Here is a 22,103-nt window from a genome sequence, read left to right on the forward strand (position 1 = left end):
ATCATCATCCTTCAGAAGACGTTGGCAGAGAGAAAGTAGCTGAATTCCATCGGACGAGACCCGAAGTGTAGGCATAATTTTTAATAACTTAGTAGACTCTCCAGCAAGGCTTGGATTAACGACAAGCAATGCTTCATTTCTTCAATGGTCTTCCATGCGGCGCAGTTCTGATAAGGCCCTTATCGGGTTAGACAGTCAAAATAACAGTACCAAAATAGGCGCTCGTAAATGGATGGCCGATCGTCGACTAGTGAGAGTTTTTGAATAGACTGCTTATCGCCAGATACGGCCCTCCAGGTTGTTGGCCAAAATTCACATTTCGATTCCGCTATTTTTCATTTTAGTTGCCGAATCGATCTTGAGTGGACGCGGAGGAGGGGCAAATGCCCCGAATTGATTAAAAATACCTAAACCGCGTCAGAATTTGCTCACGTCATGTATCTACAAGAAATGCTTACGCTGGCCGGCCTGGTCCTCCTGCTCGGTGGTCTGCCGCATCTCACGTCAACAAGCACGACCACCACTCTGGTGGCCGCCATGTCGATTGCCAATCAGGACCTGGAGCGCTACTTTAGAGCAGCCAATGCCACGCACACCTTCGCCAGCATGGAGGAGCGGATTGCCGTGGATGTCTACAACTACGCCTTCCTCAACTGGTCATATGTGGACCACGGCAACACGCTGTGTGAGACGGATTTCGCCCTGGAGCAGGCTCGCTATGGCGAGGGCCGGGTGCTGAATGTAACTGGCCGCTTGATCCACATCAGTGCCACCGACAACGTTAGCGATGACTACGCCTGCACTCCCTATATCCGGGGAACTATGGGCGCCGCCATGCCCGACAAGGGGGTGGAATGGATTGCCCTGGTTAGACGCGGCCGCTGTTCATTAGAGGAAAAGGTTAAGCATGTCTATCAGCAGAACGCCGCCGGTGTCATTATCTACAACGACAAGCAGGTGACTCAGCTGGAGAAGATGCAGATCAAGGGCAAGACGCGTGAGTTTTGTGGTGAAAGCTCTTGAATTCGGAATACATATGAATTTTCGGACAAGATCTGGCAATTACTGTTGATAGGGGATACATTGTGAATATATCGATAATCGAGGGACGCCGTGGTGTGCGAACTGTCAGTAGCTTAAACCGGTAAGTGTGTTCAGTTATAAAAAAAGTATAAAAAACGACACAAAATTGGCCCCGAATTTAATGGAGACGCCGGGGTTTGAACCCGGGACTTCTCACATGCGAAGCGAGCGATCTACCACTGAGCTACGTCCCCTTGAAATTGTCGGCAGATCAAAGCAATTGTTCAACTAGGACTTCTATTACGGATGCAGTTTAGAAATTGCACAAAAATTTCATTGTCGATTTGTTTGCAAATTCAAATAATTGATTGGTAAAAAGCTGAACAAAAAATTTAATTTGTGAAGAAGAAATATGCATACCGGACAGCCGACGTTCAAGTTACTGAACTTAATAAGTATTTTCCGTTCCGTTAATAAATGTTTGCAAGTCAAGAAAAAAATTAATAGTTCTAAGCTGAAAATGGAGACGCCGGGGTTTGAACCCGGGACTTCTCACATGCGAAGCGAGCGCTCTACCACTGAGCTACGTCCCCTGGCATCCTATTTGAGACAAACGTGCTATTACCGCCCAGACTACTCTTTGTTGTTAACAAACGTCAGTAGCGCAGTGTAACAATTTTTCATATTTACGACTCGTAAATACTCTTTTTCGTTAACACGAATTCCTTATAGAACAAATTTTAGATTGAAGTGGATTTTTATACCAAGTTTTCTTAGATTAGTGCTGAAAGTACTACGGCATTAACATAAAGTTATTTTATTAACATAAAGTAAAGTCAAATTGGAGATCCTTATAAATCTAATCAAACTTTGCAGGGTCAAAAGTAAAAAATAAGACTTGTTCTATATGGAGACGCCGGGGTTTGAACCCGGGACTTCTCACATGCGAAGCGAGCGCTCTACCACTGAGCTACGTCCCCATGAGCCATTCTTTCGCCAAATGCTTTACTCGACAGCAGACAAGATCTGTTTATCGACTTGGGCTAGCATTGGGTTACATTTTGAAATCCCATATTAACGGTTCATAATTCATTTTCAGAACTTCAGTGTTATTCGTCTCCATCTCATTCATCGTTCTGATGATAATATCGCTGGTATGGCTCATCTTCTACTATATTCAGAGGTTCCGTTACATGCAGGCGAAGGATCAGCAATCGGTAAGGAAACCTCCTCTATCTACATACATATGTATATTGTCTGTCTCCATATACTAACTTCTAACTTCTTCTACCTTTAGCGCAATCTGTGCTCTGTTACCAAAAAAGCCATCATGAAGATACCAACGAAGACGGGAAAAATAAGCGATGAGAAGGACCTGGACAGCGATTGCTGTGCCATATGCATTGAGGCCTACAAGCCCACGGACACAATACGCATATTGCCGTGCAAGTAAGCGAAAGCATCTCGAATCCATTTAAAGCATTAACAAATCTAACTAAATGCATTTCCTTAGGCACGAATTCCATAAGAATTGCATCGATCCGTGGCTCATCGAGCATCGAACCTGTCCGATGTGCAAACTAGATGTGCTCAAATTCTATGGCTATGTGGTGGGTGATCAAATCTATCAAACGCCCAGTCCACAGCACACTGCGCCCATTGCTGCTGTCGCTGCCGCACAGCCCTCTATTGAGGAGGTTCCTGTCATTGTAGTGGCTCTATCACAGGCCCAGCAGCAGCAGCAGCAGCCTCTGCAGCAACTACAGGCCAGCAACATGAGTAGTTTTGGTGCTAGCTATTTTCATCCGCGTAGTCGTAGTCCTAGTAGTAGTAATCAGCCCCAATTGCAGCAGCTTCCGCCACAACAACAACAGCAACAGCAGCATCAGAGGCCATGGAGCGCGTCCGACGGAACTCAGCTCCAGCTACTATGCCACATGCTATCATTTGTACTGCCAGCCATCAGGTCACTGATGTTTTAGGTGTGCAGGAATTCGAGAGTAAGCAGTCGTGGTGTGCAATGAGCGGTTAGATTTGAATATAAAGAAGCATAACCAGAACAATGTTCATCACTTTTTTTTTTTAGGACCTTTGTATTGTATTTGTATAGCAAAATGGAAGGGAAACAATTAGAGCGGGTACACAGGGCAACCTACCATCCGCCACCAGTATAGGAGAAATCGTCATCAAGCCGCAACTGTCTATTAATTTTAAATAATTTATGATAACACAAGTTGTAATATGTGATTTTGTAGGTAAAAAAAATGTAAAATTAGGTACTCTTTTATAAATTGTTGTGAAACGATGTTTAAGTTCCTGTTCAACAAAGGACACTAACTGCAGATCATCCAGTGATTGATGGGCCGGACAGCTACATCCCAATCCATCAGCTGCTGATCGAGAGTAACACAAAGGCTTTATTTAAAATGATATATATACACTCGTTTGTAAATAAGTTCATTTGAGAACAGTGTACTTAAAAATGCTGACCAGAAGACTTCAGTTTTATTTTCTACAACAATCCCACGCACACTTACACATACAAATAACCGCTGGAAGTTCAACTTGAAAACGGAAATATAATTGCATCAAGTAGAGTTTTAAGTTAAATGTTTAAGTTCTGATTAAGCGTACCGACTGTCGATAAAAGTAGATGCAAATAGTAGCGTACTCGTACTACAATAACTATACCTACCTAACATACCTACATACCCACTCGAGTATGTATGACTACACTTATCGTATAGACGTAGTAGATTAAAGTATATACTTAAATGGAATCATTTGTAGCCTGATTTGCTGATCAAAGGCATTAAGAATCCCTGCCGATTACATATACATGTAAGATATTATTTAGAGTATAGTTTATTCGAATTATTATCGCTTATTTCGAATTATTACGGCTTATTTCTGCTGATTTTCTGCTGCTGCTTGAGTCACGTCCATATGCTGCTGTTCTCTCCTTTTCACTGCTTCGCTCGGTTCCTCTTCTTCTCTGTCCGCTGTTGATCTGCTGCTGTTACTACTGCTGTTGCTGCTGCTGTTACTACTGCTGTTGCTGCTAATCAGCTGTTCCTCTGCTGCTGTTATTACTGCTGTTGCTTATCTCCGCTGCCCCCTCAATAGGCCAGCTGGCCAACTCCTTCTTACACTCGGTCATCCTGATTAGTCATCAGTCCCTGATGACCATGCGTCCTCGTTTTCTACAGAAAAGCTCCATAGTTTCATGTTATCATTGCTTGTGGTCGTATTGCTTGGTCCTTCGACGTCTGCTGCCCTCCGAACATTATAGCGTCCGCCTCGTTTTACGTTGGTTATTTCGTATGGTCCTAAGAATTCGCTGGCCATCTTTCTTCCGGTTACAAATTGTGTTCTACGTATGGCTACGAGATCTCCGACCTTGTATCCGTATTCGCATTTCCGCTTTTTATCGAATTGTTCCTTGTATCTGTCCTGGGCCTGCTGAATATTTTCTTTTGCCTCTTGTCGCATCTTTTGCCTCTCGTCTTCAAAATTATCAACCATCTCTTTTTCTATTAGCTGAAGTATGTCGCTATCCGGCCCACAACGCATTTTTACCCCGATCATCAGCTCAAATGGTCAACGCTTTGTAGACACATGAACGGTGCTGTTAATAGCCCTCTGAACTCGCGGTACGAACTTATACCATCTTCCAGGTTCCTCCGACGACAATTTGGAAATGATGCTCAGAATAGATCGGTTTACGCGTTCAATTTGTCCGTTTCCTCTTGGTACCCCTGTGGTGCTCCATATGTGTTCGATGTTCTTTTCCTTGACAAACTCCTCAAAGCTTGAAGATGTAAATGCTGCTCCACGATCGCTTACCATGCGTGCCGGATTACCAAATACATCAGACCACTCCCTTAACTTCTTGAGAACTTCGTCTGCTCCTGTTGTTTTTGTGGGATACATCCATACGAACTTACTGAAGCTATCAACCATTGCGAAGATGTACTTGTACTGCTTTGAAGTAGCATCCATAGGCCCAAGGTGATCCACGTGTATAGTATACAGCGGCTGTGATCCTTTGTCAATTTGATGCAGAAATTCCTTTTTTTTTTGCCAAGCTTTTTGTTGTAGATTATACATTTCATACAGTTTCCTATAATCTGCATTACTTTTCCTTCCAGATGTGGAATCCAATAGCTCTGCTGTACGGTATGCATTGTTTTTTGAGCGGCAAAGTGTCCTGCGTTGTGAGCGTCGGTTATTATTTCTTTTTCTAATGACTTCGGTATTGCCAGCAAGTCCGTGCCTTGCACCACTTTGTATACGAGACCAGCCTTCAACTTAAAGTTGTCATATGGTTTACTTTTCAAAACTTCGGAAACTGCTTTGATCGTCGTATCCTCCTGCTGGGTTTTCTTAACTCTTGCTGTGACTTCCGAAGATACCATCATGACATCAATTGGGTACCTACTCAGGCAATCCACATGCTTCAGCCGTTCTCCTGCTCTGTGCTCCACTTCAAAGTCGTAGTCCTGCAAGTACAGGACCCATTGGGCTACCTCCCGCGGAAAGTCCTTCTTGCTTAACGTTTGCTTGAAAGCAGCGCAATCCGTTACGAGCTTAAAGTTGGTTCCAAGTATGTACTGACGAAATTTTATGCACGCTAGGAAAATTGCTTTGGCTTCCTGTATATAGCTATGCTGTCGTGCTTCAGACTCCGAGGTTTTCTTACTCCAGAATAAGATCGGATGCAATTGTCCTTCGTGCCATTGTAACAACGCCGCTGCAAACCCGTCCTTTGACGCATCAGTGTGTATCTCGGTTTTTGCATTCCTGCGATAAAGTTTCAAGACCGGCTCTTTCACCAATGCTTCCTTTAATGTAGCGAACGCCTGCTGCTCCTCCAGACTCATTTTAAATGGGACATCTTTTCGCAGCAGATTGGTCAGTGGTTTGGCGATTAGCGAATAGTTTCTTATGAATTTACGGAAAAACCCAGTTAATCCTAAAAACGACTGCACAGCCTTTATGTTTTTCGGCATCGGGAACTTGCTGACGGCTTTGGTTTTCTCCAATCCAGGCTTGATTTCCCCTCCTCCAACTTGGTGACCCAAAAATGTAATGGGCGACTGCAGAAATCGGCACTTCTTCCACTTTATCTTCAGCCCGTATTCAGCTGCTGCATCAAAAACCTTCTTCAGCTTTCCCAGGCATTCGTCGGCAGTTTCAGCGTGTATAACGATATCGTCCATGTACAGGTCAAGAATGTTTTCATTTATAAGGTTTTGAAATACAAAACTTATAAAACGGATGAAAACTGCTGACGAATTGCAAAAACCGATAGGCGCACGGTTGAACTCAAAGAGGCCTTCCTTCGTTATGAACGCCGTATATTTTTTGCTGCTTTCTTCCACAGGAACGTGGAAAAACCCATTTTCTAAGTCCATGATGGTGAACACCTTAGCATTTTCCAGTTTTTCCAGCACCTCTTCAACGATTGGAACGGGAAAGCAATCTTTCAAGACCATCTTGTTCAACTAACGATAGTCCACGCAGACCCGGCTGCTCCCATCCTTTTTCTTGACAATTACAGTCCGACTGGCGAAATTTGATGATGAGCGTCGTATTATCCCAGCGTTGGCCCATTCATCGATCTGCTGCTTGACAACGTCGGCTTCGCTGATGGCCACTCGACTTGGCGAATGTCGAAACGGCGCTATTTTCTCGTCCGGTACGATCCTCAGCATGATCGGGCACACTGCAGTCTGCTTCTTTATAGTAAAGTCCTGAATCATTGATTGGACGGCATCTCTGAACTGCGATGGAATGTTTATGTCAGTATTTGCTTCGACCACGTTGTAAATACTTATCTGTTTGGTGTCCTCAGTTTCCTGCCCCGGCAGGGGAGAAAACTTATATCCTCCTGGCGTTGATGTCTTTGTGAACTTGGATATAAAGTCGTGTCCAAGCAACAATTCGCATCCGACGGCATGATCGGCCACCACAAGGAATTTGTGTGCCAGTCGCATTCCGTCGATCTCCACTTCTGCCGTAAACTGCCCAGCGGAGCGTGTGATGTTATTTCCAAGTCCCCTCAAAGTTGACGAACTGGCTTGCAGATGGATACCACTCATTTTGCCGAGCACTGACATCTTTAATAGGGAAACATCTGCACCGGTGTCTATGAGCCCCTTGACTTGCACGTCGTTAATTTTAAGAGACTTCAGGCGTTTTTCCTCATATGCAACGTTTATGGCAGCAGCACTCGGGCAATCCTTAGACATGTGTCCAGTCTGATTGCAGCGGAAACACTTTAATGCAGCTCGGCAATCCTTGCGTAGATGCTCCTGGGATCCACAATTGTAGCAGTGTTGCTTCCTTTCATATTTGGTGAAATTGGACTTCTTTCCGAACGGCTGTGAGTCTTTTTGTTTCGGGGCCAAGCCCCATCAACCGCGAGCGTTCTTTCGTAGATTTCGTACTTCTCTCGCAGCTGCTTGTATGAGCTGCATCCATACAAGGTGTACTTATAATCCGTTTTTAAATTCAGTCCGTCGACAATGTATCGAATCACCGACTCCGTGTCTGTAGTCCGTATGCTTCAGCGTTTAGCTCGAAGTTAATAAACCACTGCTGTACCGACATATTTTCTCCGTTGAATTCTGGAATAATTTTGGCAAAATTTTCCACTACCAGCTTTGCATCATTTTTCTTGTCTATTTCATCAGCATTTATTTTCATCGAGAGCAGTTGAACCAGCTGTTGGAGCGTCTGTGTGTTTTCTTCTAGGAGTGTTGACCTCATCGCTTCCTCGTTCGCGTTTTGCTGCATATTCCCGGCTGGTGGTCCACTTGTATTTTCCATTATAATTCTACTGCGCAATACTCTTGTGGGCAGCCAGCTTGAAACAACCCTTTTTTCTCGGTTCTTCTTTTCACCCACTCGCTGTCTCGCTTCTTCTGCTTGCGGCTTCTGAGAGTCTAATGCGCAGTTTTTTTGCACCGAATTTTTGCTTTTCCGTCTCGCTTCGTCTGCTGCCGGCTTCTGAGACATGAGACACACAATTTTTGATTTTTTCCACTTTACACAGGCAGTACGCGACTGGTTGAGCCCCCAAATGTAAGATATTATTTAGAGTATTGTTTATTCGTATTATTATCGCGGTGGCCTGTTATATGTGCTTACAAAAGTTCTTAATGTTACGGCTTATTTCTGCTGATTTTCTGCTGCTGCTTGAGTCGCGTCCGTATGCTGCTGTTCTCTCCTTTTCACTGCTTCGCTCGGTTCCTCTTCTTCTCTGTCCGCTGTTGATCTGCTGCTGTTACTACTGCTGTTGCAGCTGCTGTTACTACTGCTGTTGCTGCTAATCAGCTGTTCCTGTGCTGCTGTTATTACTGCTGTTGCTTATCTCCGCTGCCCCCTCAATAGGCCAGCTAGCCATCCCCTTGTTACATACATATGTATATGCATATACAACATAGTAACTTATACCAATCGCACAGCGCACACACTTAATCATAGATGTCTATATTAATGTAGGAAACGAAGGAAAGAGAGAGACACGAAGCGGTCGTGTTTTCGTCGTGTCGTCGGGATAGAGCAGTAATCGGCTCTGAGAGAGCCGATAGCAAGAGAGAGAGATCAGTCAGTTGTCAGTTCAGCCACGCATCAGAAGTACACGCATATAATTAGTCACAAACATACTTGTAAAACTTGGAGCTGTTATAATTTTAAGTCCAACATACTTATCAAATAAATGTTACTCGTTGCCATCAAGCAACTTAAACTACTACAAATTGGGGGCTCGTCCGAAAATAAGCCCAAGACAACAACATTTGCAAGTGAGATTTGTGCGTGTATTTGGAAATTTTGGCGAACACGAGACTGGTGACATAAGAGATCGGTCGCGGTGCGAAATTGAATGAATTGACGACTCCTGACTGTGTCGGACGGAGACTACAACTACAAGAAGAGACAAGCAGCAAGGAGACGACCATTTTGTAACAGCAGAAGCAGCGACGATTCGGGAAGCGACAACGAGTTAACGGCGAACAGCGAGAGCAAGGCAAGGCAACAAAGAGAGGACGGCAACAGCGACATCGACAGGCAAGCGAGATCTGGATATGGTGGTGTGTGTGCGTCAAATTTGGAGTCTGGAAAGTTCTGCGCAGAAGCGAGAGTTAACAAGGGTAAACCCATAGTAAGGTGAGCGATAACAAAAAAGCGATCGTTAACAGTGACGACTTTAAAGTCGTTTTCGGAGTCCATGTTAACTGGAAAATTGTTAACAGGCCAGCAGTAATAAGGTTGTTTAAGTTTATTTAATTACATTTTCTTAGATATAAGCTAATATCAATTAATTTGTATTTAAATCGTCACGATGCAAGTTGAAGAGATAATGACACTGAGAGTCGCAGATTTGCGAGAGAAGTTAAGAGAGCTTGCGTTGCAGACGACGGGACGAAAGCGCGATTTGCAAGATAGACTATTAATACATCACGGCTTTCCAGTTGAGAATGAAGAAGAGTCAGAGGATGAGTCCGTAGTAACAGCATTTGATGATACCGTAGCAGTTCAACCAGGTACGCGACAGGCAGAGTATAAATCTTGGTTTACCCTAAAAGACCGTGGAAGGTAGTGTGTCACAATTTTCTGGTTCTAATAACCCCGACATCAATCAATGGATAGAGGAATTAGAAGAATGCGCAGCTACTGTTCAATGGAGTCAATTACAATTATTCATTTATGCCAATCAGTTGTTAGTTAGTGCAGCAAAATCTTTCGCTCGTAGTTTGCGTGATATTCGTAACTGGAATTCGTTGAAGGCAGCTCTGTTGGATGAGTTTAGTGTTAAACTGTCGTCCGTTGAAGTACATAGAATGTTGCAAAAGCGCCAGAAGAAACGAGGGGGAACGTTGTGAGTTGCTGCGGACACCGCAACTCTACAGTTATACCCGATACTAAGTCAGTATGGCTCTCCTCCGGCAGACGCCGCTAATATTGAACCACACGACAAAGAGTGCGTGCGAGAGAGACAGAAAATCAGTCTGAGCGTGACGTCGGTCGCTGCGTAGCCACTGAAAATTGATTTCTTGCTTTTAGCTACAAAAATGATCCGATCTGATCCAGATTCAGCAATCTGATAGATATGGTCATTATCTATGATTCTGCGTTTTTAGTTTTCTCGAATGTGCAATATTGTGGATGCAAAAGATTTTCGTCTTTTGTGGGGGCGGAAGGGGGGGGGGCGAAATTCTGAGATAAACGTTTTATAGTGAGATCTAACAGAAGTGCGGATACCAAATTTGGTTACTCTAGCCTTTATAGTCTCTGAGATTTGTGGATGCCCCAGATTTTCGTCCTTTGCGGGGGCGGAAGGGGGTGTGGCGAAATTTGAACACGAAACGGTCAAGGTCCGATATCACAGGAGTGTGGATACCAAATTTGGTTGCTCTGGCTCTTATAGGTTCTGAGATCCTTGAACTCATATTTTGCAATTGACAAAACCGACCATGAAACCTGTGTGTTAGAGAGAGACAGAGCGAGAAAGAATGAAATTGTTTTCTTGATTCTGGCTATAATCATTATACGAGCTGGTTCAGATTTTGCACTGTAGAAGATATGGTCATCCTCACCGATTCTGTGTTTTTGGTTTTATCGTATCTTTAAAAATGTGGATGCCACAGATTTTCGTCCTTTGTGGGGGCGGAAGTGGGCGGGGCGAAGTTTTGAAATATTTTTGTAGCAGTGACATATCACAGAAGTCTGGATCCAAAACATCGTTGCTCTAGCTCTTATAGTCTTTGAGCACTAGGCGCTGAAGGGGACGGACGGACGGACGGACGGACGGACGGACAGACGGACAGACAGACAGGGCTCAATCGACTCGGCTATTGATGCTGATCAAGAATATATATACTTTATGGGGTCGGAAACGATTCCTTCTGGACGTTACACACATCCACTTTTACCACAAATCTAATATACCCCAATACTCATTTTGAGTATCGGGTATAAAAAGGAGAGTCGTTGCATGAGTTTTTGTATGCGTTAATGGAGATAGCCAAGCCAATTAAACTAGATGATGAGAGTTTAATAGAATATTTTGTGGATGGTATACCAGACGCTAGGGCAAGTAAGGCAATGCTGTACCAAGCTAGAAACTTAAAGGAGCTTAAATTTCAGATCGATGTTTACCAGAAAGCTAGAGGCGGATCCAAGCCGATGAGTAAGAATTGGCCGCTGAGTAATAAAAGTGAGAGTTCGGTGAAAGGGTCGATGGCAGAGAATTTTAGGAAATGTTTTAAGTGGGGAGACCAATAGCATTTGAGGAAAGATTGTCCAAAAAATGATTTTTGTTGTTTCAAATGTGGCCAACCAGGACACCGTGCTGCAAGCTGTAATGTCAAGGTCGAAACCAGACAAGAAAAGAGATCGAATACGAACATTATTCGAGATAAGGAAGTCGTTGATAAGCCGTCAGGTATTTTCACTCCATCAGGTTTGGAATTAAAGGATATTAAGTACGCGAATTTGGTATTCCAAGGTTTGATTGATACTGGAGCAGATTTGGGTTTAATTCGCAGGAGGGTATTTTTGAAATTTGGAAATCTTGAACTGATCGGCCAGGAGAAATGTTTAACAGGTATTGGAGATAGTCAAATTGTAACTTTTGGTAGCTTTTCGATACCAGTGAAAATCGATGAGATTGAAATGGAGGTAGAATTTCATGTCATTCCAGACGAGGATATTGGTTTTGAAGCCATTTTAGGAAGGACTATTCTGGATCATGTTGACATGCAAGTTTCTAAGACAGGAACAAGATTTGTTCGTAGAGTTTGTGGCGAGGATAAAGATAAGAAACTTGATCAGGTAGCATCGTCCTCATGCGTGGAATTGTTTAATGAATATAAAGGCATTTGCATGTCAAGTATTGACGAAGTTGAGAAGGAGTTTTCAATTGATGTTGGTCATCTCAGTGAAGTACATGCTAGAGAGGTTAGGGGTATGGTAGGAAAGTACCAACCTCAGAGAAATGTAGAAGCGCCGATAAAAATGAAAATTGTATTAGTGGATGAGATACCAGTTTTCCAGCATCCGAGACGATTACCGTTGTGTGAACAGGAAATCGTGGACAAGCAAGTGGAAGAGTGGCTGGCTCAGAAGATTATAAAGCCAAGTACATCGGAGTATGCATCACCAGTAGTGTTGGTACCCAAAAAGGACGGTAGCAAGAGACTATGCTGTGATTACCGAAAGCTGAATGAGAAAATAGTTCGCGATAACTTTCCAATGTCACATATGGATACAGTGTTGGAGAAACTGCAGGGTGCAAAGTATTTCACCACGTTGTATTTAACGAATGGTTTTTTCCATGTGCCTGTAGAAGTCGAGTCTCAAAAATATACGTCTTTTGTGACTCAGAATGGTCAGTTCGAATTTTTATATGTACCATTTGGAATTTCAAATTCTCCAGCGGTGTTTACCAGATTTATAATGGCTGTGTTGAGAGATTTGGTAAAGAATAATGAAGCAGCAGTCTATATGGATGACGTTATTATTTGTAGTCAAGATATAGAAGAGGGTTTGTTTAAGTTGAAAAAAGTACTGAAGATAGCGGAAATGAATGGGCTACGTATAAATTGGAGAAAGTGTCAGCTGTTACGACAAAAGGTTAATTTTCTGGGGTATATAATAGAAAAGAATACGATAAGACCAAGTGATGAGAAGACGAGGGTAGTCGAAAAGTTCCCAGTGCCAGTTGATAAAAAAGCAGTGCAGCGTTTCATAGGATTGACTTCTTATTTCCGAAAGTTTATTGAGGGTTATGCTGTTATTGCAAAACCATTGACAGATCTGCTGTGGAAGGATGTTAAATTTCAATTTAAGGAGATACATCAGGTTGCCTTTGAACAACTAAAGGTAGCATTGATTAGTAGACCTGGTTTAGAAATGTACAACCCGAAGTTGGACACAGAAATCCATACTGATGCATCAAAATGGGGGTATGGAGCCGTGTCACTGCAAAAGAGTTTGGAAGACAGCCAATTCCATCCAGATCAATATATGAGCCGTAGGACTAAGCCATGTGAAGAGAAATATCCTGCTTATGACCTTGAGGTTATGGCAATTATCGAAGCTTTAGCGAAATGGCGTGTATACGTTTTGGGTATAAAGTTCAAAATTGTCACAGATTGTAATGCATTTACAATGACGATCAAAAAGAAAGACGTTCCTTTGAGAGTAGCACGTTGGGCCATGTACCTACAAGATTTTAATTATGTTATAGAACATCGCTCAGGAACGAAGATGAGGCACGTTGACGCGTTGAGTCGTGTATCTTGTTTTATGGTGACCGAAAGTAAAGCTCATCGTTTGAAAGAAGCTCAGCTAACCGACGATTGGGTTAAGGCTGTTAAAAGTATTGTGGAGGACAAGGAATATGAGGATTATTATATTCAGAATCAGATTTTGTTTAAGGATCCGGATAAGGAGCTCATCGTAGTACCAGCTCAGTTGGAAAATGAGATTATATCAATAGCACATAAGCAAGGATATTTTTCAGTTAAAAAGACACAAGATATCATTGAAAAGTCGTATTATATTCCGAAGTTAAAAGACAAAGTATGGCGCGTAATAAATAGTTGTGTCGAGTGTATCATTGTCAATGAAAAGACTGGAAAACGTGAGGGTTATTTGCAAACCAATAGACAAGGGTGATAGGCCGTTACAAACGTATCACATTTTTCACGTTGGACAAAGGGAAATGACTAAAAAACAGTACAATTATATACTGGTTGTCGTTGATGGATTTTCTAAGTTTGTTTGGTTATATTCTACACGTAGTACAGGCGTTGAAGAGGTCGTTAAGTGTTTGGAAATTCAGGGGACTAGTTTTGGTAATCCGAACAGAATAGTGACGGATAGGGGTGCAGCGTTTATGTCCAATTTGTTTCGTGAATATTGTGAGAGAGAGAAAATACAGCATTTAATGATTGCCACAGGCGTTCCACGTGGGAATGGTCAAGTCGAAAGGATGCACAAGATAGTGGTGCCTATGTTGTCGAAATTGTGTCAGGGTAATTCCGGTAGTTGGTATAAGCATCTAGGAAAAGTACAGCAAATGATCAACAGTGTTGAGCCGCGAAGTACCAAGTTAACACCTTTCAAGATATTGACTGGGCTAGACATGCGTATAGGAATGGATCCAAAAATAAAAGAAATATTGGAAGAATCACTTATCGAAGAGTTGAACAAGGACCGCGAAAAAATTAGAAAGGAAGTAGTTGAAAACATTGCACGGTTACAGCAGGAAAACAAGAAGAGTTTTGACTTAAAAAGGAAACTAGATAGACAGTGTGAGGTTAATGAGCTAGTAGCTATCAAGCGTACTCAGTATGGTACTGGATTAAAGCTAAAAGGAAAGTATCTAGGGCCGTATAAGGTGGTTAGGGTAAAGAATCATGGAAGGTACGAAGTCGAGAAGATTGGGGATACTGAGGGTCCCTATAAGACCTCTACAGTTTCAGAATATATGAAACCTTGGCTAGACCCATCCGAGGCGAATGGTCCGTCAGGACAGCCGAATGTAGGAAACGAAAGAAAGAGAGAGACACGAAGCGGTCGTGTTTTCGTCGTGTCGTCGGGATAGAGCAGTAATCGGCTCTGAGAGAGCCGATAGCAAGAGAGAGAGATGAGTCAGTTGTCAGTTCAGCCACGCATCAGACGTACACGCATATAATTAGTCACAAACATACTTGTAAAACTTGGAGCTGTTATAATTTTAAGTCCAACATACTTATCAAATAAATGTTACTCGTTGCCATCAAGCAACTTAAACTACTACATTAATATCGAAGGTGCCAAAGTATTTGCTTTTAGTTGTTCAAATTGAATAAATCTACAACAACGAAAAGATATTTCAATTTACATTAATTTACATCCTGAAACGTTGGTACGAGTATTACATTTTTATTTTTTATTTGGATATCTTGACAGGTTTTACTGCTCTGCGACATTCCAAAAATAATATGCTGGATTATTTTAATATTCATATCTTTTGGTTTTTATTTTTTGTTTTCAAGCTCGAAACAACCCGAAAATCAACTGCCCCCAAATAGCGTAATCAAATAAGGTAGAAGTGGTCTTGTAAGACGATATTGTATTGTTAGATGTATTGGAAAACCTTATAAGATTTTCGTTTGCTAGTACCCTTGAACGAATTGTGGACCCAAAACTTTTTAAGAACCAAACCAATAAAATAACACAAATTATTTAAAAATTGCCGCTTGTTTGCTGTCTAGAATCGCTCGCATCATAAAGCTCATTGAAATTTAAGGAACAAGAACTAGAAAGGGTACCATATAGCCCGCTTTTCTTTTTATACCCGATACTCAAAATGAGTATTGGGGTATATTAGATTTGTGGTAAAAGTGGATGTGTGTAACGTCCAGAAGGAATCGTTTCCGACCCCATAAAGTATATATATTCTTGATCAGCATCAATAGCCGAGTCGATTGAGCCCTGTCTGTGCTCAAAGACTATAAGAGCTAGAGAAACGATGTTTTGGACCCAGACTTCTGTGATATGTCACTGCTACAAAAATATTTCAAAACTTCGCCCCGCCCACTTCCGCCCCCACAAAGGACGAAAATCTGTGGCATCCACAATTTTAAAGATATGAGAAAACCAAAAACGTAGAATTGTAGAGAATGACCATATCTTTAAGACTGCGGAATCTGAATTGGATCGTATTATTATTATAGCCAGCATCAAGAAAACAATTTCATTTTTTCTCGCCCTGTCTCTCTCTAACACACACGTAGCATAGGCGGCTTTGCTTAGAGTAAAACATTAGCGCCTAGATCTCAGAGACTACAAAAGCTAGAGCAACCAAATTTGTTATCCACACTCCTAATATATCGGACCGAGACGAGTTTGTTTCAAAATTTCGCCATACCCCCTTCCGCCCCCGCAAAGGACGAAAATCTGGGGATATTCAAAAATCTCAGAGACTATTAAGGCTAGAGTAACCAAATTTGGTATCCGCACTCCTGTTAGATCTTACTATAAAACGTGTATCTCAAAATTTCACCCCACCCCCTTCCGCCCACACAAAGGACGAAAATCTGTTGCATCCACAATATTGTACAATCGAGAAAACTAAAAACGCAGAATCATAGATAATGACCATATATATCAGATTGCTGAATCTGGATCAGATCAGATCATTTTTATAGCCAATAGGAACAAATCAATTTGCAGTGGCTACGCAGCCCCCGACGTCACGCTCAGACTGATTTTCTGTCTCTCTCGCACGCACTCTTTGTCGTGTCGTTTAATATTAGCGGCGTCTGCCGGAGGAGAGCCATACTGACTTAGTATCGGGTATAACTGTAGAGTTGCGGTGTCCGCAGCAACTCACAACGTTCCCCCTCGTTCAGTTTCTGGGCAGCGAAGAGAGCATACTGGAATACCAACCAGATCGTCCGGATGGCTCTGGCACGGACCCCAGTCAGGGCCCACCTTCGACACGCCCCACTGCCTTGGCCGACCTCATTCGCATTCGGGACTTCGTGATAGACTTTCCTCGCGTGTTCGTCCTCGAAAGTGGCAGCGTGGTGGGCGCCCGCGAAATACTTTTCCCCATCCGACTACCAGAGAGGTCGCAGAGTTCGCTGTCGCTCCGGCAGGCGCGAGACTGGATGAGCCTGATGACCAACAAGCTGGAGGAGCAGCAGGGACTGCGACGACTGCGAAAGGAAGAAATGCAGCAGGTGGCCAACGCAACGAATAGCAAATAACTCCACATTCACTACCTTTATTTACCGATTGTATCCCCGCAGCAACTTCTGGGCGCCCGGGAATCGGCCAGCCATCGTCGCTCCCGCTCCGCGGATGGTCGCTACTCCACCGGGTGCTTTGGCGGCCGACAGCGCCAGCTTTCAGTCCAGCTTCAGCCGGACATCCCTCAGATCCCTCGATCGAGCTCCACCCAATCCCTGCAACAGCTGACGGATGCTTCGTACGCTCAGTCCAGTCAGCGGCAGCGGGAGACCTTCGACTTTGCCAGAACGCGGCGCCGCTTCATGGGGCGGGAAAGCGATGAGATATCCTTGCGCCCATTACCCAGGCGAGGGGGTATGGTAGGCACTGGGGGAACAGCTCCTGCCCAGGCCAATCGTGAGAGGGAGGTCAGCGGAAACGGAAACGGAGACTACATCACCATTCAGGTGAATGGGGAAGGCGTCGATTTCAATGAATGAACTGTTTGCCTAGCCCCTAGGCCCAATTGTATTCCTCAACATATTTGCTCTCTCGCATCTGTATAAATTATATTGTATAGAACATTCGTTTCATAGAAATTGTTAATAAAATGTTAATGCTCGTACCGATAGCCAGTTACGACGAGTGGGTCGATAAATTAGAGAAATCTTATATGCTACATTCTACATTCTCTACTTAGCACTCTGCACACTTCTCTTGGCCTCACATACGAATCTTGGGGCGATTCCATTAGGGATTTGCGCGTGCCTCCAACATGGGACGCAGCTCTGCTGATCCCAGGCCAGTGATATGCTGTTGTGCCTTACGCAGACCTGGCCAGACAGCGAGGCAGCAGCATGAGGCAGACTGCGGACAGGCCCCAATTCGACAGCCAAAGGGAGATCCAAAGAGATCTGATCCCACCGAAAGCGGTGCCATGGTAATGACAAATGTGCTCACTGCATGATGTAATAGTACGAGCCAAGCAGCAGGATAGCGGGACAGCAGGCCAGCATGACCGCATGCCAATACTGGCCGAGAGCGAGCAAGATGGCAATAGCACAGAGTTGACAATAGTGACACCACACCCAGTTTCAGGTCGGCTCCCTGCCGAGGGCCGACAGCCAGCTCGGGGTTGATCGGCAAACGTAACAAGTCTGCGCATCGAATCGCCATTTTTGCGCTGTCCTCTGCCTTTTGGCGATCATCTTGTCCCCTGATCAGTGATCCTCTCTTGGACTGTTTGCTATTTGGACAATCATTTTAATGCCACATCCATCGAAAACGGCCACTGGCGAACGCTCAGTCTATGATTGGATTTGCCTTCACACTTCGTAGGGACGTGGAGAAGAATGATTTCATTGTTTCCACAATTAGTTCCGATTGGGAGGATGAGGATCCATCGAGCATATGGAGGATCGTGAGGCCTGAGCCGCAGTAACGATTCCCATTGCTTCATGTTACTCATTTACAGCAGATTAGCGACGGCAGTGGCGATCGTTTTGTGAAATGACCTGGTCCCAAACCATGAACGAAGTGAAGCCCGTGAACGGAGCCACATCTGCCGCCCGTGCGATTTGCTTCGCCTCACCGGCATTGCCTCCTACTTGCCACATTATCACGGTGCATTGTTTTTGTCGTGCGTCTATTTATTTATGGGATGCAAGCCTAACCAGGAACGATTCTCTCGTGGCCAACATCCTGAGCATTTATGAGCCTGATCCTTGGAAAAAAAAACAATACACTTTCTGCTTCTTAGGTTCTTGCGACTGCAATGAAATAAATGCCCGTACTCTTGAATACCCTAATAGACATCAACACCTCCAAGGGATATATTTATTTTGTTTTTGTTTCTGTTTCTGTTTCTTACCCACGGCTTCCTTAAAGCGGCGGCATGAAGCTCCAACAATATAATAATTTTATCATGAATGTGCAGTGTAACGCCCACCTCGGTCACGCCTCTAGTGCCCCAAGTTAGCCGAAGTCGGCGAGGCGGCAGCCTGCTCTCCGGTCTCCGAAAGAGGGGAGAAAAACTCGTACGTGCTGTCATCGATCGCGATCGTGGGATATGCAAGGAGGAGAGTAATCGATGCGCAGGCCGAGAAGCGAAGAAGTGAAGAAGCGAAGCTCCGTCAGGTGATAAAGCAGCAAAACTTTGGCCAGCCGGAGCTCTCGGACTACATGCCCTAATGTGATTACAGACTTTAAGTTTATAAACATCGAGGGGCCATGATGACGACGACGACGTCGGTGCTGCGGCTGCTCTGGTTTGCTCCTGGACGAGGAGATCTTCAGCCCTCCTGTTGCGTTGCAATTACGACGCGTGCAGGGGACGCTGTGCCTCCACCTGGGAGAGTTTTTGCCTCTGCCTCTCGTGGAGCATGGAGCACATGATGAATTCTTATTAGCTGTCGTTGGCCGCGGCAAACTTCAACCGCTCGGCTTCCTCATAACTTGTGCTCTATTTCTCTTGCTCTTTCGGTGCCGAAAAATAAATACTGAGAGTCCTCCACATGTCAACAGTGTATCAATTCACGTATCAATCCTTTGACGTTCCCATAGGCCACACATTCAATCACATCGCTCTGCACATACCCCGTCCTGCCACCCACACTGACCGGAATTGCCAGTGGCCGGGTCTTGCTTGAATTTCTTTTTTTGTACCCATGTTCTGACGGATGGCTGCTTTTAAAGGCGACAAAAGCTGCATGAATTTTCTCTTTTAGGTTTCCCATTTTTTCTTTTTTCCACATTTTTTGCCCCTAGCCTTTGATATGGGTCTCCTCCGGCAGACACCGCTAATATTGAACGACACGACAAAGAGTGCGTGCGAGAGAGACAGAAAATCAGTCTGAGCGTGACGTCGGGTGCTGCGTAGCCAGTGCAAATTGATTTGTTCCTTTTGGCTATAAAAATGATCTGATCTGATCCAGATTCAGCAATCTGATAGATTTGATCATTATCTATGATTCTGCGTTTTTAGTTTTCTCGTATCCTCAATATTGTGGATGCAACAGATTTTCGTCCTTTGTGGAGGCGGAAGGGGGTGGGGCAAAATTTTGAGATATACGTTTTATAGTGAAATCTAACAGGAATGCGGATACCAAATTTGGTTACTCTAGCCTTAATAGTCTCTGAGATTTGTGAATATCCCCAGATTTTCATCCTTTGCGGGGGCGGACAGACGGACAGACAGACAGGGCTCAATTTTGGCGAAATTTTGAAATAAACTCGTCTCGGTCCGATATATTAGGAGTGTGGATACCAAATTTGGTTGCTCTAGCTTTTATAGTCTCTGAGATCTAGGCGCTAATGTTTTACTCTAAGCAAAGCCGGCTATGCTACGTGTGTGTTAGAGAGAGACAGGGCGAGAGGACGGACGGACGGACGTAGTAAGACGGACAGACGGACAGACAGACATGGCTCAATCGACTCGGCTATTGATGCTGATCAAGAATATATATACTTTATGGGGTCGGAAACGATTCCTTCTGGACGTTACACACATCCACTTTTACCACAAATCTAATATACCCCAATACTCATTTTGAGTATCGGGTATAAAAATCGATATCTTTACTTGCCTTTGAGTGCACTTAATGTTGGGTTGCCCCCTCGGACCTTCAATTGGCAGCCTGGTGGGTTTACTAAGTGCTTCATTCAGCCGAGGATCAGCTTAGATGAACGGACAACCCAACGCCATCATCGATGGGGAGGCTGCCTTGCCTGTGTTAGCCTTAAGGTCCTGGCCTGGCTCATGAATATGTTGCTTGGTGGGTTGCTTGCTCCGTCTTGTTTCTGTGAGTGTTTCATAGGCCACTGCTCTCCGCAGGCAATCTGTCTTGCTGTTGCTCTTGCTGTCGATGGCGATCATGTCGATTGTTCGCTGATATGAATATAAATGGGCGAGTATTGCGCTGATTTGTCGGCTCAACTACAAAGGGAAGTCTAACGGCAATCTGGCGGAGGTCTTTTGTTATTTCCCTGCCTGATATGTGATCGGTGCGATCTTGATCTTGTAAATCAGTCCGTTAAGCGATCCATCATCATTTTCCAGTTTATGTGAACTACATTTTAGCAGCGAGAGTTTAAGGCATAGTCATGGCTACAGTACAGCATCATTCTTCTGAATATACTCGTATATACAGTACACGATCCTTGTTCATTCACAAATGAAAGAATGGCACAACCTGAGCACAAGGGTAATCCATAAATTGTCACAAAATCAAAAATCAGCCAAAATATTTTTCAGGAACTGCCTAAGTCGTTTCCTGCCAGAGCCTCTGGAGTTTTCTGTTGAAATCAGAATATCCGATTATATAGATCAATGCGATCAGCGGACAAAAACAAGCTGGCGAAAAAAGACAAGAAAACGGCATGTTGTCAAACGTTCGAATGGCTCAGCCGCAGACCGCAGACCGAGCTTAAGTCCCAGCTCGCACCCGAATCCGAATCCGATGAGGGTACAAGTCAAGGAACGGAAAAACGAGTCAAGGAATCAAGGCATAAAGACTTGACCGAAGGCAACGTGGGCGTTGCTGCATTTTGATTGAAATCAAACACAAAAGCAGATTACAATTTATTTATTTGGCCAAGCGTGTGAGAAGAGCGAAGAGGCAAAAGCAGGCACCCTCGAATGCGCGTGTGCAGCGGATTATCCTTTGCACTTGTTACACATAGGCGACCGCAGAGGCAGGTCTCGGGAGTCTCGGGAGTCGGCCACGGAAAGGCGACAAAAGCAAAAAAATTTAAAGAGGTTCAAAAGCAAGAGCTCTTTGCGCTAAACTCATCACAGACATGTCGACAGGTCGGCAGACACGCCGCGTCGTGGCACTGATCCTTCTGGCCTGAGCCGCTCCTAAGTCGAGTCAACGCCTACTGGCCCAAAAGTCATGTCATGTTGTGGCAAAAAGGATTTGCCCTGCCACTGACACAATTTCTTGAACCTCCTGCCTCTGCGTAGCAACCTGCTGTAGATCAAGATCGTTATCTGATCCTTGCACTCACAAAGCCCTGAGCCCGCCACAGTTTGGCAATATTTATTGGTTTTATTGGATTTTCAGCTTAGGCCCAGAGCAGTGCGCAATCTTGGATGCGAATCTGCCATGAGGAAAAGTGAGTTACAAGCCACCCCCCAATGACTTTTCGTCCTGCGCTGTCACCTCCTTGTGTGAGCAAATTAAACTTGGTCACGGGGTATTACTTCGTCTCATATTATCGGAAACTTCTACGCATTTTGCGGACATGGTCGAGTTTTCAGGGGGTCCGGAAAAGATAAGCAAGGTGTCGGTTCGTTCTCTACTCTACTCTACCCTTCTCTCTATCCCCAGAAAGGTAACTTTATT

General features: G+C 44.1%; 1 protein-coding gene and 3 non-coding genes across 4 annotated transcripts; 1 reads left to right on the top strand and 3 right to left on the bottom strand.

Annotated features, from left to right (window-relative positions):
• Positions 1 to 405: 405 nt before the first annotated feature.
• LOC117192996 (protein goliath-like) lies at positions 406 to 17,302 on the top strand. The gene is given in 7 exon segments (XM_033397726.1): positions 406 to 1,039; positions 1,042 to 1,144; positions 2,123 to 2,240; positions 2,321 to 2,472; positions 2,537 to 2,633; positions 16,437 to 16,769; positions 16,839 to 17,302. Coding segments are annotated over 7 exon segments (1,827 nt in total). The 5' UTR covers positions 406 to 435; the 3' UTR covers positions 17,259 to 17,302.
• Positions 1,206 to 1,277, bottom strand: Trnaa-cgc. Its single transcript has one exon. It is a non-coding gene; the product is annotated as a tRNA-Ala (tRNA).
• Positions 1,545 to 1,616, bottom strand: Trnaa-cgc. The gene has a single exon. It is a non-coding gene; the product is annotated as a tRNA-Ala (tRNA).
• Positions 1,932 to 2,003, bottom strand: Trnaa-cgc. The gene has a single exon. It is a non-coding gene; the product is annotated as a tRNA-Ala (tRNA).
• Positions 17,303 to 22,103: the final 4,801 nt, after the last annotated feature.

Source organism: Drosophila miranda, assembly GCF_003369915.1.
Source record: "Drosophila miranda strain MSH22 chromosome Y unlocalized genomic scaffold, D.miranda_PacBio2.1 Contig_Y2_pilon, whole genome shotgun sequence".
In the NCBI taxonomy this organism is placed as follows: Eukaryota; Metazoa; Arthropoda; class Insecta; order Diptera; family Drosophilidae; genus Drosophila; species Drosophila miranda.